Raw genomic sequence first — 22,741 nt, 5'->3', positions numbered from 1 at the left:
AGGATACGGACGGTCAGTTTGTCAAAGTTGCAAACTGCATTGAGATAGACAATTAAAATAATTAATGCAAAAATAAAATTCAAAAATCTCAATGGGTTTGAACAATGGACTGAAATAAGATAAAATTTTACATGGGAGCTATAAAGCTTTCCATTTTAGATTAAAGATCAATAGTCTCTGACACTTACTAAGTAATGAACAGAGAATGTACTCTGGAGCAGCTGTTCTTGAATGCAGCCTGATCGAATCTTATTTCTTAGCACCCTTTCAATGTACTTCTTTGTCTGAGTATTGGTGCTATAGATGATGAAAAGCATCACCAGGTCAAACACCTATTGTCAATAAATATGCAATAATAGAAAAACAGTTAACAAATCAGTACATTCGCTACAATGAAACAGCAGCTTTTCCCTGTTAAAACACAGAATGGATAATGCTCATTTGTTCCACACACTCCCCTGGGAGTATCTACACTTTTCACAAAACCCAGAAATATTTTTCAGAGAAATAAAGTGCCACAACTATTAACCACTAGTACCTCTCAAGAATACAGAGCAGCCGGGCACAGTGGCTCACGCCTGTAATCCCAGCTCTCAGGGAGGCAGAGGCGGGAGGATAGCTTGAGCCCAGGAGTTGGAGACCTGCCTGGGTAATATAGCAAGACCCCGTTCTCCACAAAAAGGAAACAACAACAAAAAAATACAAGAATACAGAGCAGGCCGGGCATGGTGGCTCATGCCTATAATCCCAGCACTTTGGGAGGCCAAGGCGGGCGGATCACAAGGTCAGGAGATCGAGACCATCCTGGCTAATACGGTGAAACCCCGTCTCTACTAAAAACACAAAAAATTAGCCGGGTGTGGCGGCGTGCGCCTGTAGTCCCAGCTGCTGGGGAGGCTGAGGCAGGAGAATGGCGTGAACCCGGGAGGCGGAGCTTGCAGTGAGCCAAGATGGCGCCACTGCACTCCAGCCTGGGTGACAGAGTGAGACTCCATCTCAAAACAAAAACAAAAACAAAAACAAAAACAAAGAATACAGAGCAATATACATGAAAGTGATATTATTACAGATGTAACTCTGAACATTTTGACATTTATTAAAAGAAAGATTCAATCACTTGCCAACTCCAGTGTGTATTTGTTGCCAACTACAGTATGTATTTTCACTATTATTAGGAAAATTACTAGGCCAGGCGAGGTGGCTCACGCCCGTAATCCCAGCAATTTGGGAGGCCGTGACAGGTGGATCATGAGGTCAGGAGTTCAAGACCAGCCTGGCCAAGATGCTGAAACTCCATCTCCACTAAAAATACAAAACTTAGCCGGGCAAGGTGGCACGCACCTGTAATCCCAGCTAGTTGGGAAGTTGAGGCAGGAGAATTGCTTGAACCCGGGTACCAGAGGTTGCAGTGAGCCAAGATCGAGCCACTGCACTGGAGCCTGGGTGACAGAGCAAGACTTTGTCTCAAAAAAAAAAAAAAAAAAAAAAAAAAAAAAAAAAAATTACTTTGTAAAAGTTGGAAAGACTATAAATGCCCATCAATACGGGAAAGGTTCAATAAATTATGATAGAGTTATTTTAATTTTTGGAATATTACACAGTCATCAAAAAGAATAAGCCATGCAGGGTGTGGTGGCTCATGCCTGTAATCCCAGCACTTTGGGAGGCTGAGGTGGGCAGATTACCTGAGGTCAGGAGTTTGAGACTAGCCTGGCCAACATGGTGAAGCCCCATCTCTACCAAAAATACTCACAAAAAAATTAGTCAGTCATGGTGGCAGGTGCCTGTAATCCCAGCTACTCGGGAAGCTGTGGCAAGTGAATCACTTATACCTGGGAGGTGGAGGTTACAGTGAGCCAAGATTATGCCATTGCACTCTAGCCTAAGTGACAGAGCAAAGCTCTATCTAAAAAAAAAAAAATTTATTTAAAAAATTAACAAACAGGCCGGGCGCGGTGGCTCAAGCCTGTAATCCCAGCACTTTGGGAGGCCGAGGCGGGTGGATCACGAGGTCAGGAGATCGAGACCATCCTGGCTAACATGGTGAAACCCCGTCTCTACTAAAAATACAAAAAACTAGCCAGGCGTGGTGGCGGGCGCCTGTAGTCCCAGCTACTCGGAGGCTGAGGCAGGAGAATGGCGTGAACCTGGGAGACGGAGCTTGCAGTGAGCCGAGATCGCGCCACTGCACTCCAGCCTGGGTGACACAGCGAGACTCCGTCTCAAAAAAAAAAAAAAAAAAAAAATTAACAAACAAACAAAAAGAATTAAGCTAGACCAGGGGTCCGCAACCCCTGGACCACAGAGTCTATGGTCTGCTAGGAACCAAGCTGCACAGCAGGAGGTGAGGGGCGGTCAAGTGGGCATTACCACCTGAGATCCTTCTCCTGTCAGAATAGCGGCAGCATTAGATTCTCATGGGAGTGTGAACCCTATTGTGAACTGCACATGCACAGGATCTAGGCTGCACATTCCTTATGAGAATCTAAGTAGTGCCTGATGATCTAAGGTGGAACTGTTTCATCCTGACTGTTCATGAACTGTTCATGCCCTGACACGATTTCATGATTTCATGGATGTGGAAAAACTCTCTTCCATGAAACCAGTCCCTGGTGCCAAAAAGGTTAGGGACTGCTGAGCCATACTATATTTTTTGACAGAGAAAAGACATTCCTGATATGAAGTGGAAAAAACAGCAACCTGCAAAATGATAATCAGGCTGGGCATGGTGGTTCATGCCTATAATCCCACTGTTTTGGGAGGCTGAGGAGGGAGGCTCACTTGAGCCCAGGAGGTGGAGGCAACAGTGAGTTATGATTATGCCACTGCACTCCAGCCTGGTGACAGAGTGAGACCCTGTCTCTTTAAACACCACCACCACCACCCATAATCATAGTTAAGATTCTGCTTTTGTAAAAACAACATATAAACATATATATGTGTAGGTATAAGAGTACACCTGTACTTCCACGCAATTACAGCTTGTATATGAAGAGAAAAAATTTAGGATGATTATCCCTGAGGAATGGGACAGAGAGTGGAGAAAAACTGTATTTTTTACATCTGTAGTTTCCTTGTGGGTTTTTCTCCACAATTAGCTTGTTTACCTAAGTTTAAAAAAGAAAAATTTGAGGGCTGGGAGCAGTGGCTCATGCCTATAATCCCAGCACTTTGGGAGGCCCAAGCAGGAGGATCACTTGAAGCTAAAAAGTTGAGACCATGCCGGGTGCAGTGGCTCACGCCTGTAATCCCAGCACTTTGGCAGGCTGAGGCAGGCAGATCACGAGGTCAGGAGATCAAGACCATCCTGGCTAACACGGTGAAACTCTGTCTCTACTAAAAATACAAAAAAAAAAAAAAAATTAGCCAGGTGTGGTGGCAGGCACCTGTAGTCCCAGCTACTCAGGAGGCTGAGGCAGGAGAATGGCATGAACCCGGGAGGCAGAGCTTGCAGTAAGCCGAGATCATGCCACTGCACTCCAGCCTGGGTGACAGAATGAGACTCCGTCTCAAAAAAAAAAAAAAATTCAGACCAGTCTGGGCAACACAGCAAGACCTCATCTATATAAAAAATAAAAAAATTGGCCTGGCATGGTGGGTCACACCTGTAATCACAGCACTTTGGGAGGTTGAGGTGGGCGGATCACCTGAGGTCAGGAGTTTGAGACCAGCCTGGCCAACATGGTGAAATCCCGTCTCTACTAAAAATGCAAAAATTAGCTGGGCGTGGTGGCGGGCACCTATAATCCCAGCTACTAGGGAGGCTGAGGCAGGAGAACTGCTTAAACCCAGGGGGCGGAGGTTGTAGTGAGCTGAGATTGTGCCACATCACTCTAGCCTGGGCAAAAGAGCGAAACACCATCTCAAAAAAAAATAATAATAAAAATAATAAATAAATAAATAAAACAATTAGCCAGGCCTGGTGGTGCTTGCCTGCAGTCCCAGCTACTCCGAAGATTGAGGTGGGAGGATCACTTGAACCCAGGAGTTTGAGGCTGCAGGGAGCTATGATGCTACCACTGCACTCCAGCTTGGGTGACAGAGCAAGACTTAGTCTCTTGAAAAACAAAACAAGACCAAAAAAGAGAAAACATTGGGAGTGTATTCAGGGCAACTTGAGTCTATGCTTCCAGGGGAAAAAAAAAAAAAAAACAGTTAAAAAGGAAAGCAGGACAAACAAGAAAAAACAAAACAAATTTTACTGCTTCTCTTAACTGATTGTCCCACTCCTGAGGACACCAAAATTGAGAGTTATTAGACCAGAATACAGTCATTAAAGATAATAATGAAGACAAAGCAGACACTTGAAATATTTATGACAGGAGAAAAAATGTAAAGAAAAAAATAAGAATAGAAATTATATTTATACAATGATTACAAATATGTAAAAATAGGAATGCAGGCAGCCACGGTGGTAAATTTATGTTTATCCAAAACCAAAAACAGTGTGTTGGAGTACTTTGATATTTTTCACCAGAAAAAATTCTGAATTTTCATTGCTTTATTTGGCATCATGAAAGTTTTTAAGATAGTCACCCAAAAATTGGCTAACACAACTAACAAAAATCCCACAAAACAGATTCCAACCAAAGAAAAATCTTTAAAGGCAACCAATCAAAACCTAAGGAACTCAATCATCTGGCTTTTTTTTTTGAGATGGAGTCTTGCACTGTTGCCCAGGCTGGAGTGCAGTGGTGCGTGACACCAGGCCAGGCTAATTTTTTTATTTTTTTATTTTCTTTTAGAGACAGGGTTTCGCTACATTGGCCAGGCTGGTCTCAAACTCCTGACCTCAGATGATCCGCCTCCCAAAGTACTGGGATTATAGATGTGAGCCACAGCACCCAGCCAACCATCTGGCTTTCTGATGGAAGGTACTTCTAGATTAGAGACATAAGATCCAGTACCACTGCCTTGACAGTGGACAGACTGATTTACTCCAGTCAGGTCTACATGGGCAAAGTAAAATAAAACATGGAATGCCATTATCTTGACAGTGGTGCTGGGTGGAAGGAAGGGCAATTAGGCAAATACAGGGACCTGAGACTCAGGTGGTTATTTTCTTCATCTCATCGGTGGGGACTTGGCTTCTTTGACTGCATCTTGATATGCTTGGTTACACTGTTAGTATTTCCCCTTATGGATACTGTAGGCTTATTTTATAGCCAGAGTGAGTAGGGGCAGGCTATCTGGCCAGTCGCCCCCTCAGATTATCTTCCCCAGACAGCTAATGTTTATTAGAACAACTAGAGAAGAGAAAAAAAGAGTGACTAGAGGGAGGGGAAAGAAAGAAAGCAGGAAGGCAAGCTAGCCAATGTCATTACTTTTAAGTCTGCAATAATGAAAATGCATAGTACATGAACATTACCTTGTGTTCAGACACTGAGGCAGTGTTTTCAATTGCCTGAAAAAACAGGAGAGTCACAAAAATATTACGATACATCAGTGAAACACGTTTCACCTTACTCAGCAAGCCCTGTTATGTCATCCAAGAGTCAATGTGTCCATATGGCAACCATGAGCCATCATTTCCACTTGAATGACTTTTGAGATTTTTATTTCAAGCTACCTCAGTTATACATCTGTCACTAACTGCCACTCATTTCCTCCTTGATAATCAAAGTTCCAAAGATCTCACCTTAATCCAGGCTTCTGAAATGGTTTTCTCATATCTAATAGCTGACTTTATTACATCAAAGAGGAGAATAATACAGCTCTGATCGCTGCTTTCTTGATTTCCTGAGGAACTACAAGTAGCAGAGAGGAAACAAATTACTGTTCTACCTACCAGAAAAGAACTTACAAGATCTGAGTTCCTGCTTAGTAGCCATGTACACTGAAGCAAATGACAACCTCACGTATAAGATGGCTAATAAACTTGCACTGTAGTCTGTCTGGAATTGATCTGAATCGCTAAGAAAACATATAAACGCATACATAATCACATACATATATGTAATTTGAAACACTATACAATACTAGGTGTAAATGTCATAATAGTACCATTATTTGTAGTTGTAAGTTTTTTTTTGTTTGTTTGTTTTTTGAGACTGAGTCTTGCTCTGTCGCCCAGGCTGGAGCGCAGTGGCCAGATCTCAGCTCACTGCAAGCTCCGCCTCCCGGGTTTACACCATTCTCCTGCCTCAGCCTCCTGAGTAGCTGGGACTACAGGCGCCCGCCACGTCACCCGGCTAGTTTTTTGTATTTTTTAGTAGATTCGGGGTTTCACCGTGTTAGCCAGGATGGTCTCGATCTCCTGACCTCGTGATCCGCCTGTCTTGGCCTCCCAAAGTGCTGGGATTACAGGCGTGAACCACTGCGCCCAGCCTGTAGTTGTAAGTATTAAGCTCTAACTCTGACTGTGGGATGTCAGAAAATTGTGACATCCTATGTGAGGATGAGTTCTTTACCTTGCTCGTCCTTTACTTTTCAACTTTACTTGGGAAGCCTGTAACCGTGATGGCAAAACACAATGTTGCAGATCCAACTTCTCCCGAAGCTCAGAAATTACCTGCAGAAAATAAATATTAACTATGGTTTTCTGCTTATTCATAATGGGTAGGCACAGTCCAGTCTCTCAACCATGACAATCTCCTGAAAGACTGAGGAAGAAAAAATTTTAAATGTTGGACATTTTGAAAAATAGAGTTGTGAGAATAGTTAATGCAATGTCATAGAGCGTCATACCCAAAATTTCAGAATTCTGTGAGGTACTACACAGAAAGAGTAAATGTAACTTATAGCAGCTTATACAGAATAATGAATCTGTTGAATAGCTCCATTCTCTCCTCTGAATGCTATGTGGATTAGTCAGTATTCTCAGTCTGGGGACAGAGAAGAGCAATTAGCACGTATTAACTTAAGTTGCTTTATCTAGGTGTGACGGGATATAAGAGCATACCTCAAGTGCATCCATGGCTGTTATGGAATGAAGAATGAACTTTATTATCACAGGTAAATCTTCCAATCTAATAGATGACAACTTATCCATCACCAACTGGCGAACCTAAAAATTAAAAGCACAAAAACTTAGTAAGTTTTAATGTCAATACCTCAACTTTGTACTGAACTGTTAGGTAACATTAGAAAAAAATCATTTTCCCACTTATAATTAAGGGGGAAAAAATTTTAGATTTTTCCCCAAATTAGAATCTTTTAGTTGTTAATACCACAGCTTCGTCAAAAACAGATGGGCAATAAATGTGAAACAGAGCTATTATCTTACATTCAGAGCCTAAATTCTCAACTGGCTACAGTATGGCATAAAAAGTATTATTCCTATGGGAAGCAGGTATGATTCAGACAATACAGATTTCCACTCAAAACTTACTGCTTAAGGCCGGGCGCGGTGGCTCAAGCCTGTAATCCCAGCACTTTGGGAGGCCGAGACGGGCGGATCACGAGGTCAGGAGATCGAGACCATCCTGGCTAACACGGTGAAACCCCGTCTCTAATAAAAAAATACAAAAAAAAACTAGCCGGGCGAGGTGGGGGGTGCCTGTAGTCCCAGCTACTCGGGAGGCTGAGGCAGGAGAATGGTGTGAACCCGGGAGGCGGAGCTTGCAGTGAGCCGAGATCTGGCCATTGCACTCCAGCCTGGGTGACACAGCAAGACTCCGTCTCAAAAAAAAAACAAAAAAACTTACTGCTTAAAAACAGACCTGTGGGCCGGGCGCGGTGGCTGAAGCCTGTAATCCCAGCACTTTGGGAGGCCGAGACGGGCGGATCACGAGGTCAGGAGATCGAGACCATCCTGGCTAACACGGTGAAACCCCGTCTCTACTAAAAAATACAAAAAACTAGCCGGGTGCGGTGGCGGGCGCCTGTAGTCCCAACTACTCGGGAGGCTGAGGCAGGAGAATGGCGTGAACCCGGGAGGCGGAGCTTGCAGTGAGCTGAGATCCGGCCACTGCACTCCAGCCTGGGCAGCAGAGCAAGACTCCGTCTCAAAAAAAAAAAAACAGACCTGTGGGCTGGCACAGTGGCTCAAGCCTGTAATCCCAGCACTTTGGGAGGCCGAGGTGGGTGGAAAACAAGGTCCAGAGTTCAAGACCAGCCTGGACAATATGGTGAAACCCAGTCTCTACTAAAATTACAAAAATTAGCCAGGCGTGGTGGCAGGCGCCTGTAATCCCAGCTACTCTGGAGGCCAAGTCAGGGAACTGCTTGAAACTGGGAGGCAGAGGTTGCAGTGAGCAGAGATCGTGCCGCTGCACTCCAGCCTGGGCGACAGAGCAAGACTCCGTCTCAAAAACAAACAAAACAAAATCAAAAACAAAAAAAACAACAGACCTGTGATTCTATCACAGAATAGCATCTGAAACTCATTGAGGTGGGGAAAAAAAAATATCAAATGTGATTCACTATGGTTTCAAAATGATATATTCATTACTCCCAAGGCAATGACTGAGTAATACTTGTTCTGGGAGGTTGGAAAGCTGGCTCAGTTTCTGGAAAGCTGAGTCTTTCCTACCTTCAACAGGAAGTTTGGATCAAGTCGGAGGCTGGAAAGGACATCCAAAATTGGGACAGTGAGTGAAGTATTCTCTATCAGTAGGTCACTGTGAATGGTAGAAAAACAAAAAAGTTGTGTAATGGTTTGAACAGAGCTGGGCAGACAATGACTTGAGAAAATCATTCATTACAGTATGGAAAAAAAGGACATACTTAGTTGCCATTAAATTACCATTTATAGTATGTTTCTTTAAAAATTGTTTTGACTGCAAAAAATAATACATGCTCATTATAAAAATTCAAATAATAAAAGTAGAAACAAGCCTTCCATCACAATCCCCACTACCCAGAGAACACCACTATTTAGTTTGGTACATATCCTTCCCCGCAAAAAGGAAAAAGAAAACACAAAACATTTACAATGAAATGTGATAAGGATGAGAGACATGTGTGCATGGTGCTACAGGAGCACAACGTAGTGAGGACAGTAACAGATTTTTTTTTTTTTTTTTGCTTTTTGAGATAGGGTCTTACTCTGATGCCCAGGCTTGAGTACAGGGGCGTGATCACAGTTCACTGTAGCTTCAACCTTCCATTCTCAATTGATCCTCCCATCTCAGCCTCCTGGGTAGCTAGAATTATAGGTCGTACCACCACACCCAGCTAATTTTTGTATTTTTTGGAGAGACAGCTTTTTGCCCAAGCTGGTCTTGAACTCCTGGGCTCAAGCGACCCACCCACCTCAGCGGCCCAACATGCTGGGATTAAAGGCATGAGTCACAGTGATAGATGCTAAAAGAAGACTATACAAAAGGAGATGAGCTGGCATCAGGCAGGTAAAGTAGGTGGCATAGTGCTTTGCCCATAGGGAGCATCCTGCCCAAAAGGACAAAGGCAAGAAATCATTGGATGTTTTGGAGGTAGCTGTGCACACAACTACACAAAAGGAAGTATCACAAACTGAATTTTTAAAAAACTCTTCTAGTACAATAAAAAGTTGCATTATGATGGAAACTTTATTACCTAGGGATATTGTTCACCCCTTCTTCAATACTGCCCTACCAATTACTATTTTTCAAATGAATGACAGCAAGCAATGGGTCTCTGCAAGGGGTCTGATGCAAGGTTGTGCATTAGAATGAATCACCTAGGAACCCAAGGAAGGTAGATGTTTAATAGGCTCCACAAATGATTTTAATGTGCAGTCAGGGTTAAGGACGCCCTGAAGAACATGTTAATGAAACTAAGGGATCATGGTCAACTTCTCCATTGGCCAAATTTAGATACCTAATCCTAAGCCAGACTTCACGCTCATAACAGGTATACCATTTAAAAGAAAGTATGTGGGGCCGGGCACAGTGGCTCACACTTGTAATCCCAGCACTTTGGGAGGCTGAGGCAGGTGGATCACAAGGTTAGGATATTGAGACTATCCAGGCTAACATGGTGAAACCTCGTCTCTACTAAAAATACAAAAAAATTAGCCGGGCGTGGTGGCAGGCGCCTGTAGTCCCAGCTACTCAGGAGGCTGAGGCAGGAGAATAGCGTGAACCCAGGAGGTGGAGGTTGCAATGAGCTGAGATCACACCACTGCACTCCAGCCTAGGTGACAAAGCAAGACTCTGTCTTAAAAAAAGAAGAAAGTACGTGGACCTATTCAAATATATACCTTTTTTTTTTAAGTCAAATCCCATACCCTAATCATGAAGGTGGGTATCATCTTCTTTTTAGATATAAGAGACCACATTACTACTGCTTTTTGAATACTGCAATGATAAAGCCCCCACAGTCGAGCCTCACTTAGATGGTGACAGAGTGCTTATCCACCTGAGTTCTTTCCCCACATCAGTGTGCTGGGAATCCCCTAGGATCTCAGGTAGGCTGGTGATGATGTCATGCTGCAGATTCTCTGGAGCAATACTGATCAGCTGCATGATCTTGGCGGTGAGGTCCTGCAGTAGAGGACAATATTAGAACTGCAGCACATTACCCAGAATAAAGAAACACTACCTACTTGTGAAATGCAGAGCTGAAATTATTTGAGAGATAAACATAGTTATTTATCTCTGTACTTTGAAAAAGAATCTTCCCAAATATTTAATTTATTTAATAAATGATACCTACTCTTCGTATTTAAACTTTTCTGATGAAATTAAAAGGTGAAATATCTATGATTCTCAAATGATGAAAATTAGAAAAAGCTAATGGATGGATGGAAAAGTATGAATCTTCTGTTTAGAAAGAGAAAAAAAAAATACAACTTCCAAAAGATATGAGAAACATACTCTTTAAATTCAAGAGATAAAGTCCGTAAGCCTACCTTGCCATCCACAACTCTGTCAAGCCACTTTAGTTGACTGACAATGAGTCGAGGTACGTTGATTTCATCACTGTTCTTGCTAAAATATTAGGAAGAGAAGACAGGGAACTTAGCCTTCCTGGCCAAAATAACAGCAAGCATTAATACTGCACAAAATATTTTAGCCATTCCATTAACATTTACTGAATACCTACTATGAATTTGGCACTGCACTAGACACACAAGTGATACCCAATATGCAGGAGATATATGCTTACGTATGTTGAGAAAAATGTCTAGAAAGTATGCTAAATATGAACAGTGGCTACATCCAGGGAGGATTTAGAGAAAAGGGATGACAGGGCTAGACAGCATCTCTTAATAATAATTTTTAAAAAGATAACGTTAATAAATCTTAAAAACCAAATATGACAAATATTTTTAAAAGGTAAGACACTAATAACATCAATGCAGTAAGTGCTTAAAAAGGCAAGCATGGCCGGGCGCGGTGGCTCAAGCCTGTAATCCCAGCACTTTGGGAGGCCGAGACAGGTGGATCACGAGGTCAGGAGATCGAGACCATCCTGGCTAACACGGTGAAACCCCGTCTCTACTAAAAATACAAAAAAAAAACTAGCCGGGCGACGTGGCGGGCGCCTGTAGTCCCAGCTACTTGGGAGGCTGAGGCAGGAGAATGGCGTGAACCCGGGAGGCGGAGCTTGCAGTGAGCTGAGATCCGGCCACTGCACTTCAGCCTGGGCGACAGAGCGAGACTCCGTCTCAAAAAAAAAAAAAAAAAAAAAAAGGCAAGCATAAGTTGGGTGCGGTGGCTCATGCCTGTAATCTCAACACTTTGGGAGGCCAAGGTGGGCAGATCACATGAGGCCAGGAGTTCAAGACCAGCCTGGCCAATATGGTGAAACCCCGTCTCTACTAAAAATACAAAAACCAGGCCGGGCGCGGTGGCTCAAGCCTGTAATCCCAGCACTTTGGGAGGCCGAGACGGGCGGATCGCGAGGTCAGGAGATCGAGACCATCCTGGCTAACACGGTGAAACCCCGTCTCTACTGAAAAATACGAAAAACTAGCCGGGCGAGGTGGCGGGCACCTGTAGTCCCAGCTACTCGGGAGGCTGAGGCAGGAGAATGGCGTGAACCCGGGAGGCGGAGCTTGCAGTGAGCTGAGATCCAGTCACTGCACTCCAGCCTGGGCGGCAGAGCGAGACTCCGTCTCAAAAAAAAAAAAAAAAAAAAAAAAAAAAAAATACAAAAATCAGCTGGGCATGATGGTGGGTACCTGTAATCCCAGCTACTCGGGAGGCTGAGGCAGGAGAATCGCTTGAACCCAGGAGGCGGAGGTTGCAGTGAGCTGAGATCGTGCCACTGCACTCCAGCCTGGGTGACAGAGCCAAGATTCTGTCTCGGAAAAAAAAAAAAAGACAAGCATATATTGCTAAGGGAACACAGAAAGTCAAATTAGATTATATTCATAAAAGTACTAAAAACCATTTGTAAATAAAGAAATGTTGGCTCAATTATCACTTTTCCAAAAATGATAGTTTCCGCCTTCCTTCAAGCCTCCTGTATCTAAAGTTTTGGACCACTTCCACATCCTTGACAGCATGGTCCTTGTTATTGCAGCCAGTCTTAACTGAAAAAGATAAGCCAGGATGTAAGGCATCCAGCATGAGACATTTAGCTGAAACAAATTAGAAAAAACTTCAGTGGGTGCAGTGGCTTACTCCTGTAATCCCAGCACTTTGTGGGGCTGAGGCAGGCAGATCACTTGAGGTCAGGAGTTCAAGGACAGCCTGGCCAACATGGTGAAAACCCGTGTCTACTAAAAATATCAAAAATTAGCTGGGTATGGTGGTGCACACCTGTAATCCCAGCTACTCGGGGGGCTGAGGCAGAAGAATCACTTGAACCCAGGAGGCAGAGGTTGTAGTGAGCAAGATCGCGCCACCGTACTCCAGCCTGGCGACAGAGTGAGACTCTGTCTCAAAATAAATAAACCTTTAAACTTATTACTGTATCAGGACTCTGAAAAAATTAAAAAGGAGAACATAAAAATGACTATAATCCTGTCATTCCAGAAATGTACACTATTAACACGCATATGTATACGTGTGTATCTTCTTTTTTAAACAAAATACTGGACTGCACTATTTATTGCAAAAACCGCAATTACTTTTGCACCAACCTAATATAAATGCTACGTGTAACCTGGTTTTGTTTTCTTCAATTAACATATGATATTAACTAGTTCTTTGTACAGTAATTAATGTACACATAATATTCCTATTTTTTGAACATCTCAATTATTCACATTTATTTTAAAGAGTAATCTTTTTCAATATATAGAACACTTCACAAATTTGGGTATCACCCTTGCAAAGGGGCCATGCTAATCTCTGTATTGTTCAATTTCAGTACATGTACTGCCAAAGCAAGCACTAAACTAATATATTTCATTTTCTTTTTTTTTTTTTTTTTTTTTGAGATGGAGTCTCGCTCTGTCTCCCAAGCTGGAGTGCAGTGGCCCGATCTCGGCTCACTACAACCTCCGCCTCCCGGGTTCAAGCGATTCTCCTGCCTCAGCCTCCCGAGTAGCTGGGACTACAGGCATCCGCCACCACTCCCGACTAATTTTTTTTTGTATTTTTAGTAGAGACGGGGTTTCGCCATATTGGCCAGGCTGGTCTCGAACTCCCGACCTTGTGATCTGCCCGCCGCAGCCTCCCAAAGTGCTGGGATTACAGGCGTGAGCCACCACGCCCGGCCAATATTATTTCATTTTCATTCACAGTTATTATCCTAGGATAAATTAGGAGACATGACATTAGGACTAAAGGGTATGCAAAATCTAAGGTTTTTGACACATACAATCTATTGCTCTTCAGACTCAATGCCTGAACTAATTTATATGCTCACTAGCAATGCACGAGCATGCCTATTCACTACACTCAACAAGGAGACCCTTTGAGAGTAGGAAAAAATGCCTTTATTTTACTGCTTAATAGTTATTATTTACTTTTTTTTTTTTTTTTTTTTTTGAGACGGGGTCTCGCTCTGTCACCCAGGCTGGAGTGCAGTGGCCGGATCTCAGCTCACTGCAAGCTCCGCCTCCCGGGTTGACGCCATTCTCCTGCCTCAGCCTCCCGAGTAGCTGGGACTACAGGCGCCCGCCACCTCGCCTGGCTAGTTTTTTATATTTTTTAGTAGAGACGGGGTTTCACCGGGTTAGCCAGGATGGTCTCGATCTCCTGACCTTGTGATCCACCCGTCTCGGCCTCCCAAAGTGCTGGGATTACAGGCTTGAGCCACCGCGCCCGGCCCATTTACTATTTTGATATAGTGTTTTAAATTTGTGACTTTGCTAACAAAATTGAACTTTTTAAATATTCGATGTTCTTGCATTTCTTCTTTGTAAACTGTCTGTTCACAAGCTTTGTCTACTTTTCTATTAGGCTGTTCATTTCTTTTTTAACATAGTAATTAAAAAAAACAGGTAGGGCCACATTCTAGTAGTTGGAGAGGCTCAGGCAGGTTGATCACTTGACCCTAGAAGTTTTGAGACCAGCCTGGGCAACATGGCGAAACCCCACCTCTACCAAAAAAACATGAGAATTAGCCAGACCGGGTGGCGCGCACCTGTAGTCCCAGGCACTCATGGGGCTGAGGTGGGAGGATCACTGAAGCCTGGGAGGTGGAGGCCTCAGTGAGCCGTGATCATACTACGGCACTCCAGCCTGGGTGACAGAGTGAGACCCTGTCTCAACATATGCTACAAAATTAAAAAGGTAAAGAAAAGTATTCAGAGAATACCTGATTCCAACCAACTGGCTACCCTCTTTGGAAACAACTACTGTTACCAGTATATTGTGTATCCTTCTACTAGGGACTATCCCTGAGCATAAGCAACAGACACTTAAAAAAAAAAAAAAATTCTGTTTCTAAATACAGACAAGGTCTCACTACATTGCCCAGGCTGGTCTTGAATTCCTGGACTCAAGCAATCCTCCTGCCTCGGCTTCCCAAACTGTTGGGATTACCGGTGTGAGCCACCGCACCAGGCCAATAGTTACTTTTATCATAATCCTATCTATTTTTACAAAATCATATAAATAGATGAAACTTCAAAGACATTCCAGTAAAATTTTAGTAGTCACTTAAGAAGCATCATGATAAATATGACTTTCAGAGAAACCAAGAGTTTTCAGAGTAACCTTTTCAGAGAGAAACTTAAGTAACACCGGGGTACTTCGAACATTCCATAACTCCACTTACTTTTCAAAAAAATATTCTGGCAACTTCTCAAACAAGGTTTTGATAATGGCAGGCTAAAAAAGAAGACATAGGGAGTTAGGAGATCATCTCAAAATACATAATAGAAATGTATAATCCCAGCTACTTGGGAGGCTGAGGCACGAGAATCGCTTGAACCTGCGGGAGGCAGAGGTTACAGTGAGACAAGATTGCACCACTCCACTCCAGCCTGGGTGACAGAGGAGACTCTGACACACACAAACACACACACACAAAAGAAATGCATAATTCTCTTTCCAACCAGAGCTCCTGGAATAAACACTTCGTTAAAGCTGATATCTTATTACAAAGATATCCACATGAATATGTCTTCATTTTTAGAATATGCTATTGGAATACAAAGATTTAATTTGTCTTGTGAAAAACTGAAAATGATTATCAAGACAAAGTTAAAATAATCAGATAATCAAAATATTATTAAAAACAATGACAGTTAATCCACGAAATGCAGACTTTAAAAGATTATCAAATAGGTTGCAACAGGAGCTCTGCAGAGGAACAAGGGAGCTCTTAGACTGAAAATAACTAATTACCTTCAAGATTTCCAGTGAAAAGGAAGAGTTTAAGAGTGTGAAAAGATTAACAGTAGGGGAGAAGAGGAAAAATGGAGAACGGGGTGGAGGGAAGTGTTCTGTTCCATATGCATTTGTATAACTTGAAATATTTAAATTATATCAATGTATTGTCTTTAATATATTAAAGGAGAAGAGGAGGAGGAAAAGGACAAAATTAAGATACATGAGCATCTAAAAAGCTAAATGGAGATGATGGAGATACGAATATGATAAAGATTACAAGATACTGGCTGGGCGCGGTGCCTCATGCCTATAATCCCAGCACTTTGGGAGGCCAAGGAGGGCGGATCATGAAGTCAGGAGATCGAAACTCCATCTCTACTAAAAATACAAAAACTTAGTATTTTTTTGGGCGCCTGTAGTCCCAGCAACTCGAGAGGCTGAGGCAGAAGAATGGCGTGAACCCAGGAGGTGGAGCTTGAAGTGAGCCAAGATTGTGCCACTGCACTCCAGCCTGGACAACAGAGTGAGACTCCATCTCAAAAAAAAAAAAAAAAAAAGATTACCAGGTACTCAGATATACAGGATGTAGCTTTAAGAAAAGGAATCAGATACAGAGAGAATAAATAGGACCGCCAGATGTATTAGGCTAATAAGCACAGTTTTAAAACACAGATATAATCCCAGCACTTTGGGAGGCCGAGACGGGCGGATCACGAGGTCAGGAGATCGAGACCATCCTGGCTAACACGGTGAAACACCGTCTCTACTAAAAAATACAAAAAACTAGCCGGGCGAGGTGGCGGGCGCCCGTAGTCCCAGCTACTTGGGAGGCTGAGGCAGGAGAATGGCGTGAACCCGGGAGGCGGAGCTTGCAGTGAGCTGAGATCCGGCCACTGCACTCCAGCCTGGGTGACAGAGCAAGACTCCGTCTCAAAAAAAAAAAAAAAAAAAAAAAAAAAAAAAAAAAAACCACAGATATTACCTTACCAAACCCATCACAGCAACAGGGCTGTGCTAAAGCTGTACAAACCCAAATTCTCCAATTAACCCTACTCTATCCTGTGTTCCTGCTATTTAGACTTGAGCATACATCACAAACTTCATCCATCAAATGTTCACAGAAAAAGTGACAGTCTTACCTGTAGTATGTCAATCCCCAGAAGCAGTTTGATAAGACTCTTAGAATAAGATGCACCCATACTGTAAAAAAAAAAAGAAATGTTTTCCACTTTGCTTTCCTTGTTTTAACGCTTTTATCATTTTTTCTCAATAAAATTGGTTAAATACATAATCTTTAAAGAGGAACTACCCTGTTAGACAAGAAACACAGAAATAAGCAGATGGCTCTTTGCAAGGGAGCAGTAGAGATTTGAAATTCTGTCAACACAGGTGAAACACATTCTAGAAAACACTGATTGTTAGGCTCATAACCACAAGCTTAGGAATTTTAAACTTAGTTTAAATTCTGAGGAAGACAGCCTACACCAAAAATGAAATTTCAAACAATTGTGCTCTCCCTGCCCAGCCCCCTGCGATTAGCAGAACAGACTGAATTTCAGCAAGATTCCATGCCTCCTCTCCACACCTGGCTTCCTCATCCTGCAGACGCTCACAAGGCAAAAGGCAGTTCCTGAAACTGTCTTCATCCTCAATGTAAGACTCCAGGCCACTAACAAATTCTTCTATTATCTTAAGGAGATTTAAAAAATAAAAAGAATAAAATATTTAGTTTAATATTTGCTGTTAAGAATCATTTTAGCCCACTCAACTTTATACCAGTGTCCTTAAATTCCAAATTCTAGAGTTACGCTGGCACAAGCAAAAATACCAGGGGAAAAATACATACTTTGGGATAGGAAGGGTGTCTCCTCAGGGTCTGAAAGAGCTTCTTTTGGAAAGCTATTTGGTCCACAGCTATGGAGAAAAAAGAAGAGCTGGTCACCAGTTTCCTACCATAGTTTTCCTTCTCTAAAAACCCAAGTTTCTTGCTTTCTTGCCTGATGAAACCAATAAAAACATTTTCAACCTAATTTCAGAGCCAAATCTTCTTTTTTTTTTTTGAGATGGAGTTTTGCTCTGTCACCTAGGCTGGAGTGCAGTGGGGTGATCTCGGCTCACTGGAACCTCCACCTCCCAGGTTCAGGCAATTCTCCTGCCTCAGCCTCCCAAGTAGCTGGGACTACAGGCATGTTTTTTTTGTTTTGTTTTGTTTCGTATTTTTGGTGGAGACAGGGTTTCACTGTGTTAGCCAGGATGGTCTCGATTTCCTGACCTCATGATCTGCCCTCCTCGGCCTCCCAAGTGCTGGGATTACATGCGTGAACCACCTCGCCCAGCCCACAGTCATGGGGTTATATCTAAACCCACATAATAGACTTAGCTTTGGCTGGGCACGGTGACTCACGCCTGTAATCCCAGCACTTTGGGAGGCTGAGGCGGGCAGATTGCTTGAGGTCAGGAGTTTGAGACCAGTCTGGCCACCATGGTGAAACACTGTCTCTACTAAAAATACAAAAAATTAGCTGGGCGTCGTGGTGGGCGCCTGTAGTCCCAGCTACTCGGGAGGCTGAGGCAGGAGAATGGCATGAACCCGGGAGGCAGAGCTTTCAGTGAGCCGAGATCACGCCACTGCACTCCAGCCTGGGCGACAGAGCGAGGAGACTCCATCTCAAAAACAAACAAACAAACAAACAAACAGACTTAGCTTTGATAGCAGATAGCCACTAAGTGTTCTAAAAAAGACCTGCCATAACCTTAGCAAGACGGAATAATCTGTTCCCCAAAAACAGAATCTTACATGGCTTTATACATTTTCTTCTGAAATTATTCTGACACTGATATAGCTGCTTTCTGAATATTTATTTTTTCATAACACAAAAGAAATAATACATAATATTTTTTCTAATAAAAGAATGAGAAATGCTTTACTTAACACACAGTAATGAGGACCAAAGACTGTACCATTTTCTTTTTCCTTTTTTTTTGGAAATGGAGTCTCACTCTTGTCGCCCAGGCTGGAGTGCAGTGGTGCGATCTTGGCTCACTGCAACCTCTGCCTCCCAGGTTCAAGTAATTCTCCTGACTCAGGCGCCCGAGCAGCTGGGACTACAGGCACACGCTGCCACGCCCGGCTAATTTTTTGTATTTTAGTAGAGACGGTGTTCCACCGTTTTGCCCAGGCTGGTCTCCTGAGCTCAGGCAATCCGCCTGCCTTGAGCATCCCAAAGTGCTGGGATTATAAGCGTGAGCCACCGTGCCTGGCCTCACTGTATCATTTTCTAAAAAGCAATTTCAACTTTGTCTCAAGATGGATGGCCCTCTCATTTCTAATCTTCATTGCCTCTCTATTTAGAAAACCCATGATTCAGTCCTGAGTTATTTCATTAAAACCACAGAATAAAATTAGATTAAAATATTACCTAGTTGATTCTGATTCTCTCCCGTTTTAAGAATAATTCCTGATATCTTAAGAAGCTTCACAAAGATGCTGTCATTTTCTTCAACTTCATTAGCAATATGAGATTTCTTTGTCTTTTTGGAAAGTGGTTGCTTCCTGGTTTCTGAAAATAGAAAAATTTAAGAATATGGCAAACAGTAAAGGAAAAATTAAAACTTAAATCCAGGAATAATAATCCTGAGAGGAAAACTGATGTGTTCCTTAAAAATTATACTAGGATTGATGCTGTAGTGAAATAAACTATCTTCAGAAATAGTGGCTTCCAAAACAAATAGAATTATTTTCAACTATTGAGTTTTCATTTGAAGAATTCAAAATGTGCCATTTCTGGCCAGGCAAGGTGGCTCACGTGGTAATCCCAGCAATTTAGGAGGCCGAGGCAGGAGGATCACTTGAGCCAGGAGTTCAAGACTAGCCCAGGCAACAAAGGGAGACCCCATCTCCACACATACACACACACACTAGTTAGGTGAGGAGACGCCCACCTGTAGTCCCAGCTACTTCGGAGGCTAAGGCAGAAGAATAACTTGAGCCCAGGAGGTTGAAGCTATATAGTGAAGCTATGACAGTGCCACTGCACTCCAGCCTGGGTGACAGAGTGAAATCACCATCTCTAAAAAACTAAATTCAAACAAACAAGTGCCTAACAAGAATAACCCATGGAAATGTTTTCCACCCAAATACTAAACTAGCCAGTGTCTCTCAAGCTATTGCCTGCAAACCACTGTAGTGGAATCCCTGGAAAGCTTATTAAAATGCATATTCCCGGCCGGGCGCGGTGGCTCACGCCTGTAATCCCAGCACTTTGGGAGGCCGAGGTGGGTGGATCACGAGGTCAGGAGATCGAGACCATCCTGGCTAACATGGTGAAACTCCGTCTCTACTAAAAATACCAAAAAAAATTAGCCGGGCATGGTGGCGGGCGCCTGTAGTCCCAGCCACTCGGGAGGCTGAGGCAGGAGAATGTCGTGAACCTGGAAAGTGGAGTCTGCAGTGAGCCAAGATCACGCCACTGCACTCCAGCCTGGGCGACAGAGCAGAACTCCGTCTCAGAAAAAAATAAAATAAAATAAATAAAATAAAATAAAATGCATATTCCCGACCAAGCATGGTGGCTCACGCCTGTAACCCCAGCACTTTGGGAGGCCGAGGCAGGCTGATCACCTGAGGTCACGAGTTCAAGGCCAGCCTGGCTAATGTGGTGAAACCCCGTCTCCACTAATACAAAACTAGCTGGGTGTGGTGGTACACACCTGTAATACCAGCTACTCAGGAGGCTGAAGCAGGAGAATCACTTGAACCCTGGAGGCAGAGGTTGCGGTAAGTCCAGATCACGCCACTGCACTCTAGCATGGGAAACAGAGTGAGACTCGGTCTCAAAAAAAAAAAAAAAAAAGGCATATTCCACACCATATACCAGAGTTACTGAGTCAAAATCTTGGGAATGGGACCTAAGAGTCTGAATTTTTTAGTCTTCAGATAATAATCCTGATACACACCAAATTTGAGACTCAATGATCTGAATAAAGGGTAGACAGAATGGGGAAGTTTCTCCTGTATCATATCTTTGACTACAAAGCTCAGATAGGTTTAATCCCAAGGCTTTCTACCCATAAAAAGAAACATGAAACAAACAAAGCCAAGTTTAAAATTTACTCTTATCCCTTAATGATGCCATTCTGTTTTTTCCTTCTTCAATTCCAATCCCTCTTTTTTTTTTTTGAGACAGAGTCTCGCTCTGTCGCCCAGGCTGGAATACAGTGGTGCAATCTTGGCTCACTGCAAGCTCTGCCTCCCGGGTTCATGCCATTCTCCTGCCTCAGCCTCCTGGTAGCTGGGACTACAGGTGTCCACCACCAGCTCGGCTAATTTTTTGTATTTTTAGTAGAGATGGAGTTTCACCATGTTGGCCAGGATGGTCTCGATCTCCTGACCTCGTGATCCACCCGCCTCGGCCTCCCAAAGTGCTGGGATTACAGGTGTGAGCCACCATGCCCGGCCTCCTCTCCCTCTTTCTAATAAAGCCTTAATCAGAATGAAAGACCACTACCTTCCTGAATGAAATGTAAAACATAACCAGAATGAAAGATTCAGTTTGTTCATTACTGACCAAGAGAACCCAAATCCCTTCTAATAAACTTAATTCAGAAGTCTCTTCTCCATTGGAAAACAGTATTTCCAAAGTAAAACATTTACTTTCAATAATTTCCTATATTATTCCTCTTCAGTTTCAAATTTTCTACCAATTTCTCTATATTCTAATTCTATAATCCCATTACTAATCAACTATTGGAGCTTCACAACATGCTTTTTTTTTTTTTTTTTGAGATAAGAGTCTTGCTCTGCTGCCCTGGCTAAAGTGCAGTGGCATGATCTCAGCTCACCTCCACCTCCTGGGTTCAAGCAATCCTCCTGTCTCAGCCTCCCGAGTACCTGAGATTACAGGTGCGTGATCCCACACCCAGCTAATGTTTGTATTTTTAGTAGAGATGGGGTTTCACTATGTTGGCCAGGCTGGTCTCGAACTCCTGACCTCAGGTGATCCGCCCGCCTTGGCCTCCCAAAGTGCTAGGATTACAGGCGTGAGCCACCGTGCCTGGCCCACAGTTTCCGTTTCTAAATCAAGCCTATTCCTAACATGGTTTTGGACTTGCAATTTTTATCATTATAATTGCTGTTCAGCAAGCATTTTCATCTATTTCGGTTGAATTGACCAAGAATCAGACTTAAATTCCAATAACCTAGTAAGAAATAACTCTTCAATCCACAAGTTAGTAGAAGCTAAGCTATGAGAATGCAAAAGCATTAAGAATGACATAATGAGGCCAGGTACGGTGGCTCACGCCTAAAATGCCAGCACTTTGGGAGGCTGAGGTGGGTGGATTACCGGAGGTCAGGCGTTTGAGACCATCCTGACTAACATGGTGAAACCCCTTCTCTACTAAAAATACAAAAATTTAGCCAGGCATGGTGGTATGTACATGTAATCCCAGCTACTTGGGAGGTTGAGGCAGGAGAATCGCTTGAACCCGGGAGGCAGAGGTTGCAGTGAACCAAGATTGTGCCACTGCATTCCAGACTGGGCAACAAGAGCCAAACTCCATCTCAAAAAAAAAAAAAAAAAAAAAAAAAAATTATATAATGGGCCAGGCGTGGTGGCTCAAGCCTGTAATCCGAGCACTTTGGGTGGCCGAGGTAGACAGATCACTTGAGGTCAGGAGTTCCAGACACCCCCTGGCCAACATAGTGAAATCCCGTCTCTACTAAAGATACAAAAAAATCGGCCGGGCGTGGTGGCTGGCGCCTGTAATCCCAGCTACTGGGAGACTGAGGCTGGAGAATCACTTGAACCTAGGAGGTGGAGTTTGCAGTGAGCTGAGATTGTGCCACTGCACTCCAGCCTGGGCGACAGAGTGAGACTCCGTCTCAAACAACAACAACAAGAATGATATAATGGACTTTGGAGACTCGAGATAAAGGGTGGAAGTGGGGTTAGGGATTGAAAAACTACACATTGGGGACACCATACACTCTTCAGGTGACAGGCAAAACAAAATTTCAGAAATAGCCACTAAAAAACTTATTTATGTAACCAAACACCACCTGTTCCCTAAAAACCTAGTAAAATAAAAACAAACTAACACAAATCAAGTTAGAACTGCTTTAATAGAGTAAATGAGTGCAA

General features: G+C 43.1%; 1 protein-coding gene and 1 non-coding gene across 13 annotated transcripts in view; both read right to left on the bottom strand.

The window, feature by feature from the left end:
* FANCD2 (FA complementation group D2) overlaps positions 1-22,741 on the bottom strand; it is a 144,030-nt gene that overhangs the window by 51,623 nt on the left and 69,666 nt on the right. For 4 of the 12 annotated variants that reach the window (XR_007723181.1, XM_050778639.1, XM_050778643.1 and 1 more), the window contains exons 3-15: positions 19,019-19,159; positions 17,446-17,513; positions 17,185-17,288; positions 16,739-16,799; positions 15,043-15,095; positions 10,775-10,853; positions 10,255-10,406; positions 8,474-8,561; positions 6,902-7,006; positions 6,411-6,511; positions 5,639-5,747; positions 5,369-5,404; positions 189-332 (exon numbers count right to left, since the gene is read on the bottom strand). Coding sequence is in view for 11 of the 12 variants with exons in the window: in XM_050778639.1 (XP_050634596.1) it covers positions 189-332; positions 5,369-5,404; positions 5,639-5,747; positions 6,411-6,511; positions 6,902-7,006; positions 8,474-8,561; positions 10,255-10,406; positions 10,775-10,853; positions 15,043-15,095; positions 16,739-16,799; positions 17,185-17,288; positions 17,446-17,513; positions 19,019-19,159 (1,241 nt within the window). In the remaining variant the exon portion in view is untranslated. The remainder of the gene's footprint in view (positions 1-188; positions 333-5,368; positions 5,405-5,638; positions 5,748-6,410; positions 6,512-6,901; positions 7,007-8,473; positions 8,562-10,254; positions 10,407-10,774; positions 10,854-15,042; positions 15,096-16,738; positions 16,800-17,184; positions 17,289-17,445; positions 17,514-19,018; positions 19,160-22,741) is intronic. The other 8 variants (XM_050778641.1, XM_050778642.1, XM_050778649.1 and 5 more) reach the window with 6 other exon arrangements.
* LOC126949441 (U6 spliceosomal RNA) lies at positions 13,107-13,209 on the bottom strand. The gene has a single exon (XR_007723742.1). It is a non-coding gene; the product is annotated as a U6 spliceosomal RNA (small nuclear RNA).

The sequence above is a fragment of the Macaca thibetana genome, chromosome 2 (genome assembly GCF_024542745.1).
Source record: "Macaca thibetana thibetana isolate TM-01 chromosome 2, ASM2454274v1, whole genome shotgun sequence".
Lineage (NCBI taxonomy): Eukaryota > Metazoa > Chordata > Mammalia > Primates > Cercopithecidae > Macaca > Macaca thibetana.
This window is presented reverse-complemented; position numbering and strand designations above follow the sequence as displayed.